This window comes from Protopterus annectens, chromosome 7.part0 (genome assembly GCF_019279795.1).
Source record: "Protopterus annectens isolate FY-2018-M chromosome 7.part0, PAN1.0, whole genome shotgun sequence".
Classification (NCBI taxonomy): domain Eukaryota; kingdom Metazoa; phylum Chordata; order Ceratodontiformes; family Protopteridae; genus Protopterus; species Protopterus annectens.
In genome coordinates this window covers 1067573871-1067595054 of record NC_056739.1, presented here as the reverse complement: position 1 = coordinate 1067595054, position 21184 = coordinate 1067573871, and the positions used below count along the sequence as shown (strand labels likewise).

General features: G+C 36.9%; 1 protein-coding gene across 1 annotated transcript in view; it reads left to right on the top strand.

Annotated features, from left to right (window-relative positions):
* Positions 1–21184, top strand: part of SLC12A1 (solute carrier family 12 member 1) — a 423573-nt gene that overhangs the window by 103310 nt on the left and 299079 nt on the right. The window contains exon 2 of the mRNA XM_044077625.1: positions 17583–17714. Coding sequence (XP_043933560.1) covers positions 17583–17714 — 132 coding nt within the window. The remainder of the gene's footprint in view (positions 1–17582; positions 17715–21184) is intronic.

The window sequence follows — 21184 nt, the reverse complement described above, 5'->3', positions numbered from 1 at the left end:
CACCCCCAACTTGGAGGGGTGTGCCCCCCACACCCCCCAACTAAATATACCAACTCTGAGATCACACTACAGTGAGGAAAAAGGCGAACACACAGGGATGGCCAAGCAATTTCTTTCCCAGGGAAAGAAACTGCTGTTTTGAGTGTTTGTGCTTTGGTGCGTTCGCTCATTACGTGTCGACCAAGAGGTGTTCACTGAAACACCTTTTCAGTCTTTTAATATAGACCCATATATATATATATATATATATATATATATATATATATATATGTATATATGTGTGTGTGTGTGTGTGTGTGTGTATATTTGGTAAAAACATATGTAAAGATTTATAACCCACCCTACGTTAATACATCCTGGAGTTTGTTTATTTATTTGTTTAGTTATCTATTTAGTTATCTATTTAGCTACTTATTTGTTCATCTATCTGTCTATCTATCCATTTATTTTTCTCCTAAACTGTCACTACTATGCCTCTGAGTGTTTCTCTCTGGTTTTCACGTCCTTTTAGCCCTGGATGCCCAGTGGTTCCCTTCCAGGTACTTCTGGATGTGACCATTTGCTAGCTAAACTTCTCATCTCCTCAGGAAGTTGACAAAGGTACCTCCATGTTTAGATTCAGAGAGCAAGGGATTTTATGGTTGCAAGCATGGTGCTAGGAGCTATCTTATTGTATTTGTCATTCATATCATGCATCTAATGCCTTCTTTACCTTCTTTCTGTTTTTAAACAAGATTTGAGACACAGGCAATCATAAATGTATATAAATGAAAACAAACCATGTTGATATATTTTCAGTTGCAAACATTATACATAATTTATAATCTTATGTATAGTCATTGTCAGTCAAACATAACTTAGCTCATTCAGGTCCTACCTTCCTTTAAATCTCATTCCTTCTCCAAAACATCATTCTACATGTATTGTTCCCACAGTTCCCATATTTCCATGTAATTTGCTCTTTCCCTTTTCTAAAGATCCAATTTCCAGTTCTTTTATGTCTGTCAATATATTCACTACTTCTAGTATGGTTGGTTTAGACTTTGATTTCCATTTTTGAGTAATTGCTTTTTTGGCAGCCACCAGAATTGAACTAAGCAAGATCTTGCTATGTGTAGACAATTCTGATTCTGTATCACAGCTAAAAAATAATTTCCTTAGTTTCACCAATTTGCTTAACCAGTATTTCTGAAAGAGTAGTTTGCAGGGAATTTTTAAAGTTAGCCAACTCATTACAATCCCCAAAAATATGTTCCCAATTATCTATTTCTTCCCCCATTATACCTCCAACATTTACAATCTACCTGAGGAAAAATTCTTTTGAGTATTCTTGGGGTATAAAAATACCTGTGAAAACATTTCCGCGCAAAGATCCTGAATCTCACAGACTTTGTTGTATATTTGGGAGCCATATGTATATCCTCCCATTGTTTTTTTTTGTGAGTTGCTTATTCAATCTCTTTTCCCAGTCCTTTCTAACCTTCTCTGATTGATTCCTATAGTTATTATGCAATAACTAATTATCCCTTTTTTTAACAACTTCTGTTCTAAATTCTACTAAAACTTTGCTAGTGCTGGTCTTTCACTTAGGATATCCCTATTCTTTCTCTTTGCCTATACCCTGATATCAATCCTTGATAGGGAAGACAATCTCTAGCCTGCAGTCCAAATGAATTATTGGCCTCTTCCCATTTTATGACCTTTCCCTCTCAAATTATTTGCTCCCAATACCTTGGTTCCTTTACCAGTTTTTGCCAGTAAATTCCAGCCTGGTCTTGCCCATTCTTTGTACCCCTATTTGCAGTCATCCCTATTGGCAGAATCTTTTTTCTCCATTCCTGTTTTGACTTAGTTCTTAGAATACTTTCTGCAACTTTATGAATATAATAATGGTTATTGTTATTCTCCTTAAGAATCCGTATTCAAAATCCCAGTCTTTCCTTATCTCTTGAGCTTCCCCACTGTTTCATCATCATCCCTTTCCAGTTTGAATTATAGCTTTCAGCTTGTGTTATGCATAGGAGCCTTACCTGTGTAGCTCTGAAACACCCCCTCAGATCAGGTAATCCAAAACCTCATTGTTCTGTTAGAAGGATAAACTTATCCCACTTGACTCTTGCCTTTTTCTCTTCCCAGAAAAAAATCCTTCAACTTGTTATTAATTGCTATCCACAACATCTCCTCTGGTTGATAAAAATATACCTGATCTGTGTAGAAAAGTAAAGGGAACAAAAACATTTTCACTACTTGTATCTTGTTGTCCATATCGATAAAACAGAACTTCTAATTTCTCAGTTTTTGTATTATCTTTTGCCTTCTCACAAATGCTTACCTAACATAACAGAATCCCTTTTAATCAGAAATTGAAGGATATAATTGGTATGGTAATCAAAATACTTAATTTTATCATGTCTCAATAAATATGGGTATTGTTGAACCAATTTTTTGTGTGGGTAGATACAGCTATTAATTTTGTATCCTGAAAAGACATTAAACTCTCAGAATGTTCCACAAACTGAAATTCCCTTTTCTGGTTTTATCGCAAAATAATATCATTTGCAAGTAAAGCCAACTTTTCTTGATTATCATACCAATTATATCTTTGAATTTATGAGTCCCATGTTTTCTTTGCCAAAGGTTCTAAATATAAAACAAATAACAAAGGGAAAAGAAGACACCTCTGCCTGGTTCCTCTGCTCAAACAGAAATTATCAGAGAGGATCCCCCTACTTTAATTGCTGCTTCCAGTTTCTCATATATCCTCATAATCAACTTTATTATTTTATCAGAGAATGCAAATGCTTCCATTTCCCTTCTCATAAAATCCCAGCTTTCTCTTTCAAGTGCTTTTTCTGCATCGAGACTCACTAAGAAAAGTGGTACTTTCTTACATTCTGCTTCTCTCTGGATCATTATTGTTCTATTAATGTTGTCAAATGTTTGCCTCCCCTCCACAAAACCACATTAATCCAAATCTATCAATTTTGGTATCACCTTTGCCATTCTTTTAGCCATTATAGACCTAACACTTTATAATCATGGTTTGGAATCAAAATGAGCCTACATAAAGCTGAATCTGATAGGTGTTCATCATTTTAGGTATTACAGCCACCACAGCTTTCTTCTAGGATGTTGGTGCTTCTCCTCCTTTTAAATTACTGTTAAAATCATGTAGATCTTTATCACTTTTTTCACTCTTAGCTTCCAAACTCCCACAGGAATACCATCTATTCCTAAAGAAATTCTTGTAGATTGGTTAAACATCACCATTTTATCTCATCTCAACCTATCCTAAATGTTAGTAATGGAGCCTCACCTGCCTCTAACCTTGGCTTATTGAATTATTCCATAAACATTTCCATTTGTGATTTTTCTTGATTTCCACATTTCTCTGTTTTATACAGATTTTCATAAAATTTCTGAAATATTTCTAATATAGGATCTCTGGTTATTTCCTTGTTATAAGCTCCTTAAGCTTGACAACAACCCTTTTTGCTTTCTGTTGCCTGAGGCATTGTGCTAAAAGCTTTTGTGTTCTGGAGTTATCAAGAAACAGTTGATTAACAGTAATCTTTCTAAACTCGTGCATATTATTGCGTTAGTCCCTTATTTTCTCTTATGCACTCTGGAGCTGCACCTTTTCTTGTTCTGTGAGATTCCCCCTATTCTGCAATATGTTAATCTTCATCAGTCCCTCTAAATAATTATTGATACTTCTTAACCATATCTCTTTTCCTTTTATTTCTACCTTATTTTAAACTCCATTTCACTTTATCCTACTCTCTAGCTATATTTCCTGAAGAAAATTCTATCTTCCCTAATAACTTCTGAATAATTTCCACTACCCATTCCTTAAATTCCTCTCTATTTAACAGATAGGAAGGAAAACCCCAGGGTCTCATTTTTATTTCATTAGCCTGTATTTTTATTCTAGTTATTATTGGTGTGTGATCTGAAAGAGTTATTGGATGCATATCAAAACTTTCAATTAAATGCACATGTTCCTATGAAATATAATTTTTGTCTAGCCTAGCCCATATTTTGTACATTGGGGAATAATATGCAAATTGTCTCTAAGCTCCAAATACTGAATTCACATCTTCCAAACCAAATCTTTTTCATAAATATCTTCAAAAATCTATACTATTATGTTATATTTTTCTTTCTAGGCCCCCAGGTAAACCCTCACTTTTTCAAATCAAATTCCATTCCCCACCTATAAGTAATATTCCTTGTTGAGAGCTGATTATTTCTCCCATAATTTTCTTAAGGTCCATTGTAGCAGTTTTAGGTGGAATACAAATATATGCCAGCATAATCCTCCTCCCTTACCAGTAGCCCCTTAGTGGTACAAATCTCCATTTTCATCACTTTTCCTCTTCTATCACTATTGGAGCTCCTCTCACAATTAATATAAGTACTCCCTTTTTATTTGTCCCAGATGTTCTACTGAATAACCATTCTGAAATCCTTTCTTTATCAAAATCACATGTTCAGTTCTTTCCAAATGTGTCTCTTGTAACATAACTATTTGCACTTGTATTTTTAATAGTTCATACACTTTCTTTGTTGTGTATACCAGTGAGATCATTCACATTTAAAGATAATATGGAAAGTGTTCTCAATATGATAAGAAGTTATTATTCCCACCTGTCATGTATAACAGCTTTTTTAAATGTCTAGTTTAATTGTTTTGTGTTACATGCATACACTAATGCTTGGCAGGTTGCTGTTTTATACAGTTGTTTCTTGTCATATCCATTTGAACCTAGATCACATCTCACGAGACTTTTTTAATGAAAACCCTCCAAAAATATCCCAGAATACTCCCACAACCTATTAGCTTAATACAATCACAGAAAACTATGTTCATCTTCAAATAATGAAGTTTAACCCTCTTAATAGGAACAGTTGTCCGAGACTGACAGCTACACTCACAGGCTTGAATTGACCTATAATGAAGGTTGCCCATGCTAAGATGCATGGTACTGCTTGTGCTTCTACTTATACCAAGTTCTGTCTTTTTGTCTTATCTTTATTCCTCTCCCAGATGTAAAAAAAAACAACTTGATTGCTTTCAGAAAATATTATCTTATAGCTATTAAAAGAAAAAAGTTTTCTATTTCTATTGCCATTATCAGCATGTCTCCATAGAAACATGAAAACCAAATATACAAGCTTCTCATGTTGTACTATGAACATTTATTTACTAAAGGAAAAATATCATTACATTCAATGTTCTTTTATTTACTTGCTTCACCTTAAAACTTATTAGATTAAGCCAAATGCCTTAAGCCAATCATTCTCCTATGCAAATGTAAGAAAAAGCACATCCGTTTTATTTTTACCATTCTCTTTTGTTCAGGCTTTCTTCTCTTTGTACATTGCAGTGCCTACATTCCTTAAAACTCAAGAAGAGAAAAAAGAAGAAGAGAAAAAAAGTGCACCTGTTTACTTTAGTATGTCTATTACCCTCAAAAATAACTGAAAAAAATTTACTTTATAACATGCTGTATATGTCATGTTTTATAAAAAATATTGTTAAGAATAAAAACTGTTTTACTTACAGTTACCTGTTTCATTTATCTTCCCCTCTCTTTAATGTTCTTCCAAACATAAATAACATGATGTAGAGCATATGCTTTGGAATTCCCGTCAAGTTTAACAGAGTTGAAACAGTTCAATATTTCCAGGTATTCTTGTTCTGCTGTATTTCAAAAATGTGATCGATGCTTTGTAATCCCACATTCATTCATTAATTTATGAGTTACTGTTTTTTTCTGTTGATCTCCATCTACAAACTAGATTCTCTGGTTCATTTCCAAAATATTCCTGTTTCTTGTAGTCAACTCATGTGCTTTTTTTCTTGAACTCAAGCATTTTCCTTTGGAAGACTGGAAAATGTTTCACCAGCATAGTCTCTCTATGAGCTTTATTGCCAGAAGAATAAGAAGCAGAATCCCCTTCTGTGTGATAGCTCACTTTTTGGTGGACACATTTTTGTATTTCTTCTTTAGCATGTTCTGCATCAATAAATGACTCTGACCCTCCACTTAAAAAAGATTCTGGAGATAGCTGGATACAGCAGGTTGAATCTATCACCTGATTCTCTACATTCCCTGATTGCTGGAATTAATTTACTCCTCTCCTGCCTGGTGTACAGTGAGTAATTATGTTCCACAAACACTCTACTGTCTCCAATGTTAGGTACATTGTCCTTCTGCCACAGTTTTGTCAGAATCAACTCTTTATGTTGGTAGGATTGTATCTTTAATGTTAGATGTCTTGGCTGCTTTCTCATTGCTAGGTTTGGAGCATACAAATGATGTGCCCTTTCAATTAACAGCTCTTGCTGTGTAATACCAGTCCAGTTACTTATTTGTCCTTTCATAAAGTTAATACAGTCTGTTCCTTCCAGTTTCTCTGGTACAGCAGAAAATCTCAGGTCTTCCCTACATGCTCTGTCCTCTAATTCTAGCATTTTTGAAACATCTCTTCTTGACCACTCTCATACTCAGCCAGCCTTTCTTCATTTTGACCTCTGATTGTTGCAGTTTTATCACCTCATCTGAATAGCTGTTTAAACCTTCTTACATATTTCCAACCTTTTGTTATTTGAGTTGATATACTCCTTCAGTGTTTTGTTTATTTCAATCAGCTCTTGAGCACATTTGACTTATTTTTCTTCTAGATTACTGGAAGTCATGGCTTGCACTAAAGCTGGAGCTTCAACTGCTTTTTGCAGGATTCTTCCAAACCAATATTTTCTCTTTACCTTTTCTGATTTATTTTTTTTAGGGTTCTCTAAGTGTCTTCTTTGCTGGCATCCAGGCAGTGCACTTACTAGCCAGTAACTGAAATATACCCAAAAGGCAAATTTACTTTCTGTCTTTTCTGAGTTTCTGTTTCCACACTGAGAGAGCTGAAATTAAACTGAATTAGGAGATTTGTGGAAAGTATAGAAGAGACTGTGATCCTATATGAAAAGTCACTTGCTTGATCATAAAGGAATTTTTATGCAAAATGTTTGTAGGTGATTATTATCCTGATTGAAAAAAACAGATGTATATAAGTTATCATGTATGTGGTGTACTTCTAAACACAATAGAATATATTCTGCATTAATAAGCAATGGAAAATTATCTAATCAAATAGGCTTTCTTCCAATTACATTGACCTGTCAGATGCATAACCTCAGAACAAAATGATTCTCAATTTCCTTGTTCCACATGCTCATTGATACATTGCAGAGCTGATAATAAAGTATGCCCTGATATGAAAGCATTCCTTGTTTATTATGGTACCACATGACCATTGTGTTATCTGTTCCTATATGAACAATCTCTGGGGAAAGTGTCTGTCAAAAATATTTGAGTGTATACCAAACTACCCACATTGCCTTCAGACATATTTGTTGACTTTTTATGGATGAATCTTACTTTGTCTGAAGATGGGATGTCTGTTTCTTTGTTTATCTGAGGACCCTTTTCAGCCATGACCCAAGCACAGTTGTGCAATGCAATAGAATACAATGTTTCAGTTGTGGTATGCTGTAGAATATGTAGAATGCTTACTTACAATGCATAGCTTTAAATACAGTGTTTCAGCTGAGGCATAGAGTAGAATACTTGATTACAATACATAGACTAGTTCATTGTATATTACTTACTAGTACAGTGTTTATTTGTTGGACCTCTTGAAAATAACAGTAGCTAGACAATTGTCCAAGTGTGTAGCTAGACATACTCAGTGTACTTAAATGAGTAAATTTCTTCTAAGCATCTCTTGGAAATATTACTACTCAAAGAGCACAGGCCACTTAGAATGTTCATGTTTATGTGGTAGGAGTACACCTATAAAGAGGGTCATTTAAAGGTTATAAGTGTCAGCAGCTGAAAATAATAAGTCCCTTTCCTGTGTGTATAGGCAAACCATTTTGTGTTTAGAATGGCTTCATAGTTTCATAGGTAAGTTTTAGGCTAGATGACCTTGTGGGCCATTTTAAGCCTAGCCAATTCCCCCTTCAAAAGTAAAAATCAAACTCTGTGCCCTGTGTTTTTGAGATAATACCTTAAACATTATAACAAACCTCAACCATTATTTTTTAAATAACGGGGTTTGTGGTGGGGAAGCAATGTTAGGTTTGAGTACAAAATAAAAAAAAAACTCCTGTCTACAACCTTGCAAGTGTCTAAGAATATGAAAATTACTATAGAAGACAGTTTACACAGGTAGCAAGCAAAATTCATACCCTGCTGACAAGGCTCTTAATTGAGTTAGGCACCCAAAAAAGAAACTGAATCTAAAAATTTTCTTTAAGTACTTTACATAATTTTCTTTTCATTTTAAGTTGTTAGTTTTTTTAATTTTTCTATTTTAGTTTTGCTTGTACTAAGGTTTTTGCAAGGTGCCTCTATATTGACATGTTAATGTTTGCATTGTCAACATTTTGCTGTTGACATTAGTGATGTTGACATTTAGGTCTGTCAGTCTAATTTAATAGACCCATGTATATCCATACACGCATGCACGCACACACACACACACACACACACACACACACACACACACACACACACACACACACACACACACACACATGCATGCTCGCATGCATACACACACACACACACACACACACATACACATGCATGCTCGCATGCATACACACACACACACACACACACACACACACACACACACACTTATAGGATAGTATTATTCCCCCTCCTCACTGCCCCTTTATAGATGATATCTTTGGTTTGGTACTAGCATTCAAATAACAAGACTATTGCACAGGGTTTAATAGAGCTTTAGAACTGTATGTATAAAGCAATTTTATTTGTGTGTGCCCTTTAAGTGCTTAAACAGTTTCTTCCTGAAAGGTTTTTATTCCTTTATTTTAATGAAATTGACAGGGAGACTGTTCCAGCTGGCTGGAATGATCTTGATATAATTGTTTACTCCCACTGCAGAAAGAGAACGTAACATTAACAAAAATTAAAAACAGAAGCTTTGATACTGGAAACAATCATACAACTATCTACATCTGTTTTGTAAAAAGAAAGGGAAATATATTTAAAACAACTTTAACATGCAAAATGCAAACAATAAACTTTTCAAAGTAAAAAGTAATTGCACAAATCGATTTTCAGTCTAACCTGAATATTTAAAAAATGCAAACTTAAACAAAGCAAAAAGAGCTTTTGTTAATGCCTTCCTCTTTCAAATAAACAAAACAAATAACTAATATAAATAAAATGGTAGATAAGCTGGAACAAAGATTATTTGTATTTTTATTTGTATTTGATATATTGTATTTTCTCACTTGTACTTCTGTACTCATACTCATGGTCTCACTTTAGCACATATGGATGAATGCCGCACAATCTGTTAACCATCATTGATTATTACTTATTATACAGAATTACACACTTCAGTCTGGTGAAGCAACTTCTTAACTTGCACTTAATGGTAGTAAGTGAACTGGTTGGAACTGGTCTGGCATAGGGTGTTGAGCTAAGAGCTCATGGACAAAGGTTGATTGGTCAAGTCCAGTGTTTCTATTTTACTTTTGTTTTTGTGGCATTTAAACCCAGCATTTGCATGGGTTTGTGCTTGTTTGCCCTTTACAGACTGCCTCTGCACTGTTTTAACCGTTTGCGAGGTATCTCAGCTGCATTTATTCCCTTTCCAGCACTCCTGTGTAAGTGAGGCCCTCGCCTGCAGCTACTGTATTGATTTTATCCAGCCCTACTCACACCTATAGGTACTCTCCTCAGATAGTACCCATTCTACTATCCCTGATCTCTCTTCCACAGATTCTGAAAACTATGGGCGGACAATTTCCTATGGTTTATCCTGCTAGTCTGGTTGATATAGGCATCCTGAGACAGTGTAGCAACTGCCTTATGTACACAGACAACCCTCTACTACTACCACCTAGGAACACAATATGTGAGAGATGCATTTACATTAAGAACCTAGAATCTTTGCTGTCTCAGTCACAAGCCAGTACATCTGGCACTGAGAATGTTGTCTGCACAAATACTATGAATACCACACCTCTAACACCACCCACATCTGTACAACACATTTCTACATATGCGGGGGTTCTCAACAAAAACATACCTAAACAAAAGAGACCTCTGAAGCAAAAACACACACGCCCATCACAACCCACAACACCAAGCATCACACATAGTACATACATTTGTGTCTCACAGCTTCTAAGGCCCAGCCACAAACCCAACATACTAGTCATAGGAGACTCTATTGTGAGACACACAGATGTGCCCCTCACCAGGCTAGACAGGAGAAAGTCACTGTAAGTTACTTGTCAGGTGCTATAATCTGCCATATTATGCAGACACTCAACTCTCTCAACAACAGGTACTGTTATGACTCTATCATAGTCCATGTTGGTGTGAATGACTTGAGACATACCTCTCTGCACTATATGAAGAGAGACATGATTGAGCTCACTGAATATATGTCCCAGGCAGGTATGTCCCTAGCCTTAAGCAGCATCCTGCCATCACCCAGAATGATGCCTCAATACAAACAGAAAATGATTGACTTTAACAATTGTCTTACTTTCTGGTGTCATTCCAAGGGGATCCAGTACCCGACAACTTGGTAGGACATGTTTGACAGACCTCAATGCTTTGCCAGAGATGGCCTTCATCTGTCTCCCCTGGGCTTCAGGCTTCTGGTAAAGGCTATTGCATCCCCCATAGTTCCTTTTTTAGGCAAAGTCATGACCACAACATTTCCGACATGAAAAATTCTTCTAAACAAAATTTAAAGGTCATGCTGTTAAACGCTAGGAGCCTTAGCATGAAACTGCACTCATTGCAAGCATTCCTTGCCCTGGAGGATGCTGACATTTGTCCAGTCATTGAAACTTGGTTTAAAGCTATGGAGAGCACTCCAGCCTTACCAGGTTACTCATCATACCATACTCTCAGACTCCAAATGGAGGGCTACAAAGCCAAAGGAGGTAGGGTTTCAATATTTTTCAAAGACCTACACACCTCTAGGCTAATCAAACAGTATGATGCACAGGAGATACTCCAAGTGCAGTTAACTATTGACAAAACACCTGTTCAAATCATAGTTGGCTACAGACCCCCAACCATGACTCAGGATGCCCACTCCACCTATCTGGACTTACTTGAATCCATCAAGATTCAACCCTCTACTCTAATCCTGGGTGACGTTAACTACCCAGCCATAGAGTGGAAGACCTATACTAGCCTAAACCCCAGAGATTTCTCGACTTCGTCAATGCCAATGCATTGGATCAGCTAGCCGACACCCCCATGAGAGGTGAAAATATCCTGGACCTGGTCCTAACCAACATGAGTAGCCACTGTAGCACCCCTACAGTGTCATCCTCCTTGGTAAGATCCGACCATAAAATGATCACTTTTGAAGTCACCATCTCCCCTGACCCCCCACCCCTTGTTAGGGTCAAACAAAAAAACTTTTCCAAAGCTGACTACTGTCTCCTCAGAGCAGGTGTAAGCAGCTTCACAGCTACCATCCCTTCTGTTGAAGCTAGCACTAATGTCCAAGCCTACACCAAAAAACGATATGAGCACCTGCATAGCTGTATGGACTCAGCAATACCTGACATGACCAAATCATCTTCCTTAAGGAAGAGTAAACCTGTCTAGTGGACGGCACCAATAAACAAACTCTATAATAAAAGGAAAAAGGTTACTGTCCAGGACCAAGAAACAGAAGTTGCCAAGTTGGAAGCAATCTCTCCTTTGTCTGTATAAGTAATTAAGGTCACTGGTGAAATCCTCTAAGGCTAACTTCGAGTCCAAATTGGCTACATCCACTAAGGACAATCACAAGGGCTTCTTCACATATGTCTGCAGTCTCAAAGGTAACACCCAAATCTGCTTTGAACTGGTGGTCAATAACACCACATACACAAATGCCATAGATATAACCAACATGGTGGCAGACAGGTTCAGTGAAAACTTGACCCTCCTGTCCTCCTATCAGGAAACCAGGACATCACCAGCATCTACCCCCTCCCCACATCACCAGGGAGCAGGTCTTTAATGCCCTCTCAAAGGCAAAAAATACAGTCTCCATGGGACCCAGTAACATCCCTGGCTGTATCCTACATGAACTCAGGCTTGAGCTCTCAGCTTAATTAGGCACCCTATTTAACCAAAGCCTGAGCACTGGCTTCATCCCAGCTGAATGGAGGACAGCCACTATCATCCCTCTACACAAAGTTGGAGTGTCCACTGATCCAGGCAATTTTAGGCCCTTCAGCCTAACTAGCCTGATCTGCAAGGCCATGGAATGCATTATCATGGACCTCATAAACAAGGACATTGGCATCCTCCAAATGCTTGACACCATACAGTTTGATTTCATCATAGGGAGATCATACCTGTTAAACTTGGTCGACTTCTTCGAAACAGTCACCAAAGCCATGAACAAGGGGAAGACTACGCATACCGCCTACCTTGACCTAGCCAAAGCCTTTGACACTATTCCCCACTTGGGTATAATTGATAAACTCTCCCAGATTGGCATTAACCCATATCTTACCAGATGGGTAGCTAAGTGAGTCACTAATAGAACCCACTCAGTCAAAATAGAAGAAGCCACCTCTAGTAGTAGACCCTTAATGAGTGGTGTACCCCAATGATATGATTGGTCTTGGGGCCTCTACTGTTTGGGATATACTTTTCTGAAGTGCCAGCCAAAACCAGTGGTCTGTGGCTGACCAAGTCTGCAGATGACTGCAAGCTGGGCACTGTCTTAAATTCCCCTAATGATATGAACATCCTCCAAGAGGGCCTTACCCAAACTAATGACTGGTGCCAGAATCATATCTTCAAACTGAATGCCAAGAAAAGCATCCTTATCCCCTTTGGGGAAAATGGCATCCCCACTAATTATTACATTAATAACAATGTACTAAGCATGCAATCAGTCGTGAGGGACTTGTGCACCCAGGTTAATAGCAAATAGACATTTGACCACCACATTGCCTCCATTGTACTGAAGGTTTTCTACATGGCCCATCTCATAAATAAGGGTATTTCATCCAGGAACAAGGAGACCATAACATTCCTGTACTTCTCCCTTATCAGACCCATTATCAAGTACAATGCCCCCTTCAGCATGTACCTTGCCAAGCACATGCAGCAGCTGGAGAGATCACAGAGATTCTTGACCAGGGTCTCAAACACATATTCTATACACAAAGGCTAAAATCACTGTCCCTCTACTCAGACTCATACAGACTACTCAGAGGTGACATGTGTCTGTTGTACAAGTCCATCTCAGACTCTGCCTTGATGGAGTTGCTGCATATCCATAAGTCAAAGTTCACTCATACAACCAACACACAAGGCCTTAACCTGGTCTGTGACATTAATAGAACTTGTTGGCGGGATAGATTTGTGTCCCAGAGACTCCCCCATCTATGGAATAGACTCCCTCTCCACATCAAGCAGAGTACTTCTTTACCCCTTTTTAAGTGCAACCTGGATAACTGGATGGGAAATAGAAAATACATCCCTGGGATTCCACCTGTGTCACTGCTGGACAGGGGCATCAGGTGCTGACTTGTCTATGCATGGGCTAAACTCTTGGCTAGGCTTAAAAGGGCCTCAGGACCAATAGCCTAGTAACGTCCTATGATCCTATGATCCTAGAGGGATATAATGTTGCAAAATCCCATTTATACATCGGCACAAACACAGACACACACACACACACACACACACACACACACACACACACACACACACCTCATCCAGAAGATTCCAGAATGCACATGCTCAGTAGTCAGGCATTACAAAACTGAAAACAGAATCAGAAATCTGAATATATTGATTTGATTTAAAGAGCTACAAAACTTGTCAGGGGATGAGTATTTTGCAGGAGTTTACTCTCTGTCTCTCTTTCTCACAGTCTGTATGTTTACTCAAGCCTCATTTGTTATAAGTAAATCCAGGTATAACTTCCATCCCTGTAAATATTATTGTTGCTCCCTTTTTAATTTCTCCAAGCCTTTTGGGTTTATAACACCATGATAGGAATGGACCCTATTCCTAAGTCAAAGTATGATTAAAATTCATAAAATTAGTATTGTTTCAATATTTGATGTTAGCCAGAAGTACTCTTTGCAGCACTCGCAATATGCCCAATACTGGCTCCTTCTGCAGTTCATATGGAGTTACATGTATCAGTAACATATCTAAGTACCATTGTAAATTCTTTTTTATTAGACTTGTTGCTCCTATTACTATTGGAACTGTCTGGTTATCCTTCTTCCACATTGCCCTTGTTTTTGCCTGCAAATCTTTGTGTTTTATGACTTTGTGTCTCTCTGTATGTAAGACACTGTGTCACTAGATGTAGCAATTTCAGTGATCAATACTACTTTTGTCTTCTTTTCATGGACTACAATATCTGGTTTTCTCGCATCTATTTTTTGAACTGTTGGTAATGGGTGAGCCAGTGTAATACAAGCTTCATCATTTTCTTGCCCTTAACCCATTGTTGTCTACTTAACCCATTAGGTCATGGCTTCAATTTGGCTCCCAGAAAAAAAAAAGTGTAAAGACTTCTCATCTTCTTTTTGTGGATGATTTAAAACTTCTAACTTTTTCGGTTTTATTGACTTTCTGTAGTCTATTTCTTTCTTTGAACTTAATATGTCTGTCCATCTCTATTAAATCAAGCACCTGTCCTCTTAGATCATTTTCTTCTAAATTGAGGGCACATTCTTTGTTCTCCATTTCCTGCATGCATTCTACAGAAAGTTCCAGAACATCTTCCTGTGCCATATTCTCTTCAGTTTCATCCTGTATCATCTGCTGCTCTTTCATATGGAACTCAGTGGTCTATCATTCCACAACACTGACTGCATCCAAGTGAATTTTTGTATTGGTTTGCTATGGAAGGCTCCAGAGTATCTTCATATGGCAACTGATCAGATGTTTCCTGTTCCACTAATTTCTCCTTAATTTGGAGATCCTTTGCTCTTTTCTGCTGTGGTGTTATCAAAGTTAGATTTTCTACACTAAATCCTTCAGTTCGCAGGTAATAGGTTCATAGGTGTTTACTAGGCTAACGACCACAAGGGTCTTTTTAAGCCTAGCCATGCATCCCAAATCTCTGACAAGTTCTGATACCCTTGATAAGTGTAAGCAAGTGTAAGTATAACTTCAGTTTCTATTTCTTTAACTTCTCCATTACTTGTTATTTCTTTCGGCTTTTCCCAGTTAGGGGTCACCACAGTGGAACTCCGGTCCGCTAATGATTGGCAGTAGATTTTTACGTACCGTGTTGCCAGCCCTGATGCACAATCTTCAACAAAGGTATGCCCATTCACGCATGTCTCCACACAGAAGACGCTTTAACTGAGAATCGAACAGGACACTCTTTTTTACTTTTCCTGTTTGTTTTCTTATTCACTTCACAGTTATTCCATAACTTCAGCTTCTATTTTTTTAATTTCTACTTCAGTAATCTTCTACATTCCCCTTTGCGATTTTATTTTTTTGTATTGTAAAATGTTTTATATCTGGATGCCTTTGCCTGTCCTTCTCTGTGAATATCTTTTTATTGATTAATTTGGCTTTCTCCTTTGTGTAAATATGGCATTGTTTCCGATCTTTCTTTCCCATGACCATATTTTTTACACCTTTCAGAAATCTCTAGAGTTTGTTCTTTATATTTTCGCACTTCCTCAATCACTTCTTTTTACCAAATGGCCCAAGATTTCTTTGTCTATATAATGCTTTTCATAAATCTGTTGTATTAATGAACACAAATTTGCATTTAAAGATTTTGACAGTTTTTCTTGTGCAAGTATTTTCTTTCCTCTAATTTCTCTCTTAATCTTTTCGTATACCTTCTATCTGGAAATTCTGAGCTTTTTGCATAATAGTAACTATACATCATTTTGTTCTTATCCTCAACAGTCCTCTCTATCATTTTAATGGCTCTTTTTCGGCCTATCAGTTTTTGTGACTTTTGTAGACTACTACTTCCTTCTACAATGGGGGGGGGGGGGTATCTTCCCCCTGAGCCTGGCGCCTAGCCCCATTGTAGGAATGTTTACATGTCTTGAGGATTCTACACTGTCATTTTTTCCAGTCCTGGCACCAGTGCGCCTGCCAGGACTGGGCATTTTTTTTATCCTGGGTCTTGTGCACTCAGCTATTTTTTTTTATTTTGTAACCTACTTCTGTCCATGATATATGCTATATAAAATACAGTCTATATATCAGTATCGTCTTGGTGAGATTTTGTGAAAAACAGGATTCACCTTGTAAAGGTACTTACCAATACTTGAGGATGAATTCAATTCCAACAATACTACTCTCCTTTGCTTGCTGATTTATCATTTCTCCATTCAGACCCCTACTTTATTGTTACATTATACCATGGCTTATGCTAATGAAGCCACATCCAGACTTTTGATTCACTGAAAGCATTCTAGCTAGAAGCTGTCCTGTAGTAACTTACATTATTATAGCTCCAGTTAGAGATGCCAACAAGGGGCATAACAAATCAGAATCAATACTGTAAGTAAGGTTACTATTCACTTATATTTATCTTGAAACATACCATTTGGCAGTCAGTTGCTTACCCAAAACTCTGTACGGACCTTTCATACTGATAAGAAAATATGTTCTTGTGCCTGAAATGCAGTTTCTTGACAGGAACTTTAAGCATTTCCCCACTATTATGCCCCAGCAAACATCAGATGCATGCCGACTATATATGCTGAAAGTGAGAAAGCATGATATTTAAAAAAAAACATATATATGCCACTGTGCTTGGTCACAAGACCTCTCAAGACCAAACCCCAGCAGTTGTAAGCATATTATATAATAACCCACATCCTAACCATTTGCTGTTGCTCTGTAATAACCATCCACATGATGGACATCACAGTACTTCCTCCATATTATGGACATATTATGGACAGCAACAGATACAAAAGAAGTATGTGATCACCAACTAGCAGAACTTGATTATAGTATTAAGTTTAAATGTTACTTATGGCTTCATATTAAGAACATTCTGTAAGATGTTATAATCAGTTGTGTTAATATTGTGGGTTATGCAGCATATCTGAATTTAACCAGATTTAGTAGATGTTTAAATTCATTCATCTTTTAAAATTTAACCGGTTACCCATATTACTTTTTGTTATTGACGCCCACAAATAAAGATATATATAGTCAATAAACATGAACAGAAATGCAATTAATGAATGGAAAAATTAAATCTGAATTATTTGCTAACTGTGCAGTGAATACATTTTTGTTATTCTATGACAGATCGGCTATGTGTTACTGTTATTTGTTTCTTGATATCTTTGTTTTAACCTTAGTTGGCAAATGTATATTCCATGCTTAGATCACTTTCCAAATCAGTCTGCATATGTCTTGAGAATTTCCAAAAGATGGCTTACAGACACCATTGATTTTATTTTTGTTTAATGTCTTTAATGTGTAAAGCTTATATTAATGTACAGTTATATAGTGTTAGCTGTTAACAGATATGTTATATGTTTTCAGAACGTAACTATCACTCCAAGTTCTTTGGATGGAATTGTAAATGGAGATGGAATACCAGGAGAAGGTGAAGAAGGCAAGGAAGGAGATGCAACAAAAGGATTTGTGAAGTTTGGTTGGGTAAAGGGTGTACTGGTAAGGACAACACACACACACACACACACACACACACACACACACACACACACACACACACACACACACTGACTGTATTTTTTGTATGAACAAATAGACATATCTGTATTTACTATAAATACAGAGGTAAAATATACATGATATAACTTCATATAGGTTCTGATTTTGCTGCTGTTTATATTGTTTTTTTCTCTATTTCTTGTTGGTTCTTTTTGGATTTATTCTGCATACTAGATGTATGACTAGCATTGCATGATTGCTCTCCAACTGACATAGTTTTGCATATAAATGCATAAAGTAGCCTCCAACAGTACTAGTTTTCCGCTAGTCAGTCATACTTTTGATTCATAGATGAGTCACTTTTAGTAGTTAGAATAAGTCAGAAAGGGCTGACCTGCACAGGGTGAGACTGGTTCAAGGCTGTTGGCCGCTTGCAATACTAAGTTCAGATGACAACATGAATCCATATTAAGCATTCCTTCCTTGTTTCTACTGTCAGTATGGAAGAAAACCAGAGAGCCATTCCTGATGCATGCAAACTGTCAGTACTGCTCTTAGTATCCTTCTGCCTTAGATAATACCCAGTCTTAACAGTCAGTAAGCATCTTTTTAATGGTCTATTCCCAGGATTGGATTAAAAATTCTGTGAGTACTGTGTTGCTAAAGGGTTCAAAATAAAAAATGAGTAAGGAGAGACTCAAGAGTGATATAATTCTGTAACTACCAAATTCATTGCGATATATTAAGGTTTACTAGTTTTCTTTGCACAGCACAGCAAATTAAATTAGAAAACTAGCAGAAGGCTTACACTTTTAGAGATTATAGAGTGTCCAAGAACCCAGTGGCAGAGAAGAGCATTTTAATATGTTGAAGTAAATGCAGCTCCCAGGCTGACCCTTTGGATGTTTGAGCAAGGTGTTATCAGACAAGCCAAGCACCCATTGCTATGCCATATACTTGCTTATGTGGTTAATATACTTTCCCGTATTTGGGGGCGACAAACCATCGCTGAGAATGTTCTTTGGAATGGTACTATGGAGCAGTTAGAGCAGTTTGTTGCATATGTACATACTACTAATACTTTTCTAAGGTTCACATGTAGCCGTTCATGTAAATTGATTGATTTTTTTGGATGTACACATCTCTAAGGAGATAAATGGATCATTTATCACAGAGCTTTTTAGGAAACCCTGTAAGAGAAATACATTGTTGTAATGACATAGTATGTACCCTCCTCATATCTACAGGAATGTCCTTAAAGGACAGGCTTTGCAACTCTCCAGACTGAATAATTCTGAAATCAGATTTCAACGGGATTTGTCTAGGTTAGAGGTTGAGTTCAGGGACAGAGACTACAGACCCATTGAGGTGAAAAACGTGATTAATGATGTTCTAGAGCTTAAATCCAATAAAACAAAACTGTATTATTCAGGTGCTATAGAAAATACAGACCCTGTGCATGCTCAATCTCTGAATGAACTGGAGGTAAAATGAAGTAAGAGTATTCCTCTTACACTGTTTTATGCTAGTGATATAGGAGTTGTATGTAAAGTTATTGAATCTAACTGGTCTATTATACAGATGACCACATTAAGGACATGGTAGGGAATAGGCCATGTTTTAGATTTAAGAACAAGAGGTCACTGAAACAACAGTTATGTTATAGGACTCATTACACACCTCAAAGAAGTACAACAGGGTCTTCAGGTACACAACAGTGTGGTAGGTTTAATTTTTGCAAATATATCAACCCATCTAATATGTTTGTTTATCCTAATACAGGAACTGTTTTTAAGTTCAAAGTTTACAGCCGATTGTCGTACTTCAGATGTAATTTATCTTGCTACCTGTAATTTATGTACAAGTTTCTATGTTGGCAAGACTAATCGTTTATTTTTTTGAACAGATTTGGGAACACCAGTATAATATACGGATTGGTGATGACAGGAATGCTCTTTCTAAACATGTTATTAGTAATGAAAGCTCTCGTGTTTTTAGTTTTATGGTGATTAAAATAGTTAAACACGATGTATGTTTAGGTGATTGTAGAAATCATACAGAAAAGGGAGAACTTAATTGGATCATTAAGCTTCAAGCAGACAAGTCACCAGGTTTGAATGGCAGGGTGTCTTTAAAACCTGTCTTGAAGTCTAGGGATTTGATTCGATGAAGTATTTAGGTGTTTGATTTCAGCTTTGATTGGATGTTCTTTATGAGTTGTGATGTGCTATTTGTTATAATGTGTTTTAATTACTTATTTAATCTGTGTGTGCTTTGTATTATATGTGGTCTGAAGAAGCACTTCTATGGTGAGAAAGCACTTACCTGTTTATTTGTTTTATTAAAATCATTTTGGTTTTTACAAAGTTTATCGGTTCTGCTGTGTTTCTGCAGTTACCTATATGCTCTACATCCTTGTCTGCTTAGTTTGACAACACAGTTAATTCCTTGTAGGTTTTTTTGATTTTCTTGACTGCAAATTTCTTAAACTGCTGACTTCTAAACTGTGCACCATTGTCAGGCATGACTTTGTGCAGACTACCATGGACAGAAAAAAGTCTCTTCAATTTTGTAATGACTGTGCTGGACGTCAAGTTAGGAAGTAGGTCAATTTCAAACCAATAGAAGTAAGAGTCTACTAATACTAAGTAATGCTGACCATTCCATTTGAAAATATCTGTAGCAACCATCGACCATGGTAATTCAGGAATCTGGTGCAGCTGAAGTGGTTCTTTTTGTTGATGCGGTTTGGTGCTGCTGCAGATTGAACATGCTAGAGTGTCCTTCTCTATATCTTTGGACATAGAAGGCCAAAATACAATGCCTCTTACCCTTATTTTGGTTAAATCACAACCTGTTTAACCATGGTGCAAATTTCTGATATATTCCTGTTGTACTGCTTTAGGGATTACTACTTTTGGACCTTTCATAATGATTCCATCTTCCATCATCATGAGCTCATCTCTGTAAGGAAAATACTGCTGAATGGCAAGTGGTAAAGTGGTTTGTCACATTGGCCATCCTTGACATATACATTTTTCATCTTCTGATGAATTGAGTCTAAAGCTACATGATTTCTTAGTTCATTAAGCCGTAATGATGAAATATTTCTGACTTCCATGACTTCAAAGTCTGCTGTTTAATTTTCATACTGTTCTGTATTTTGTCAGAGTGCACGTGACAAAGAATCAGCAAGGTACAAGTATTTGCCCTTTTGGTAAACAATATTGAGATTGTACTTTAAAATTTTAACATCATATGTTGCATTCGTGTTGGGGTGGTATGCATTGGCTTTTTCAAAATTGTCACTAGTAGTTGGTGATCAGTCTCTATGTGGATAGGTCTGCCATAAATATAATCAATGAACTTTGAACATGCAAACACTACTGCCAAAAGTTCTTTCTCTATTTTTGCATAATGCATCTCTGTTTGGGTTAAAGTTCTGGATGCATAGGCTACTGGTATGCCTT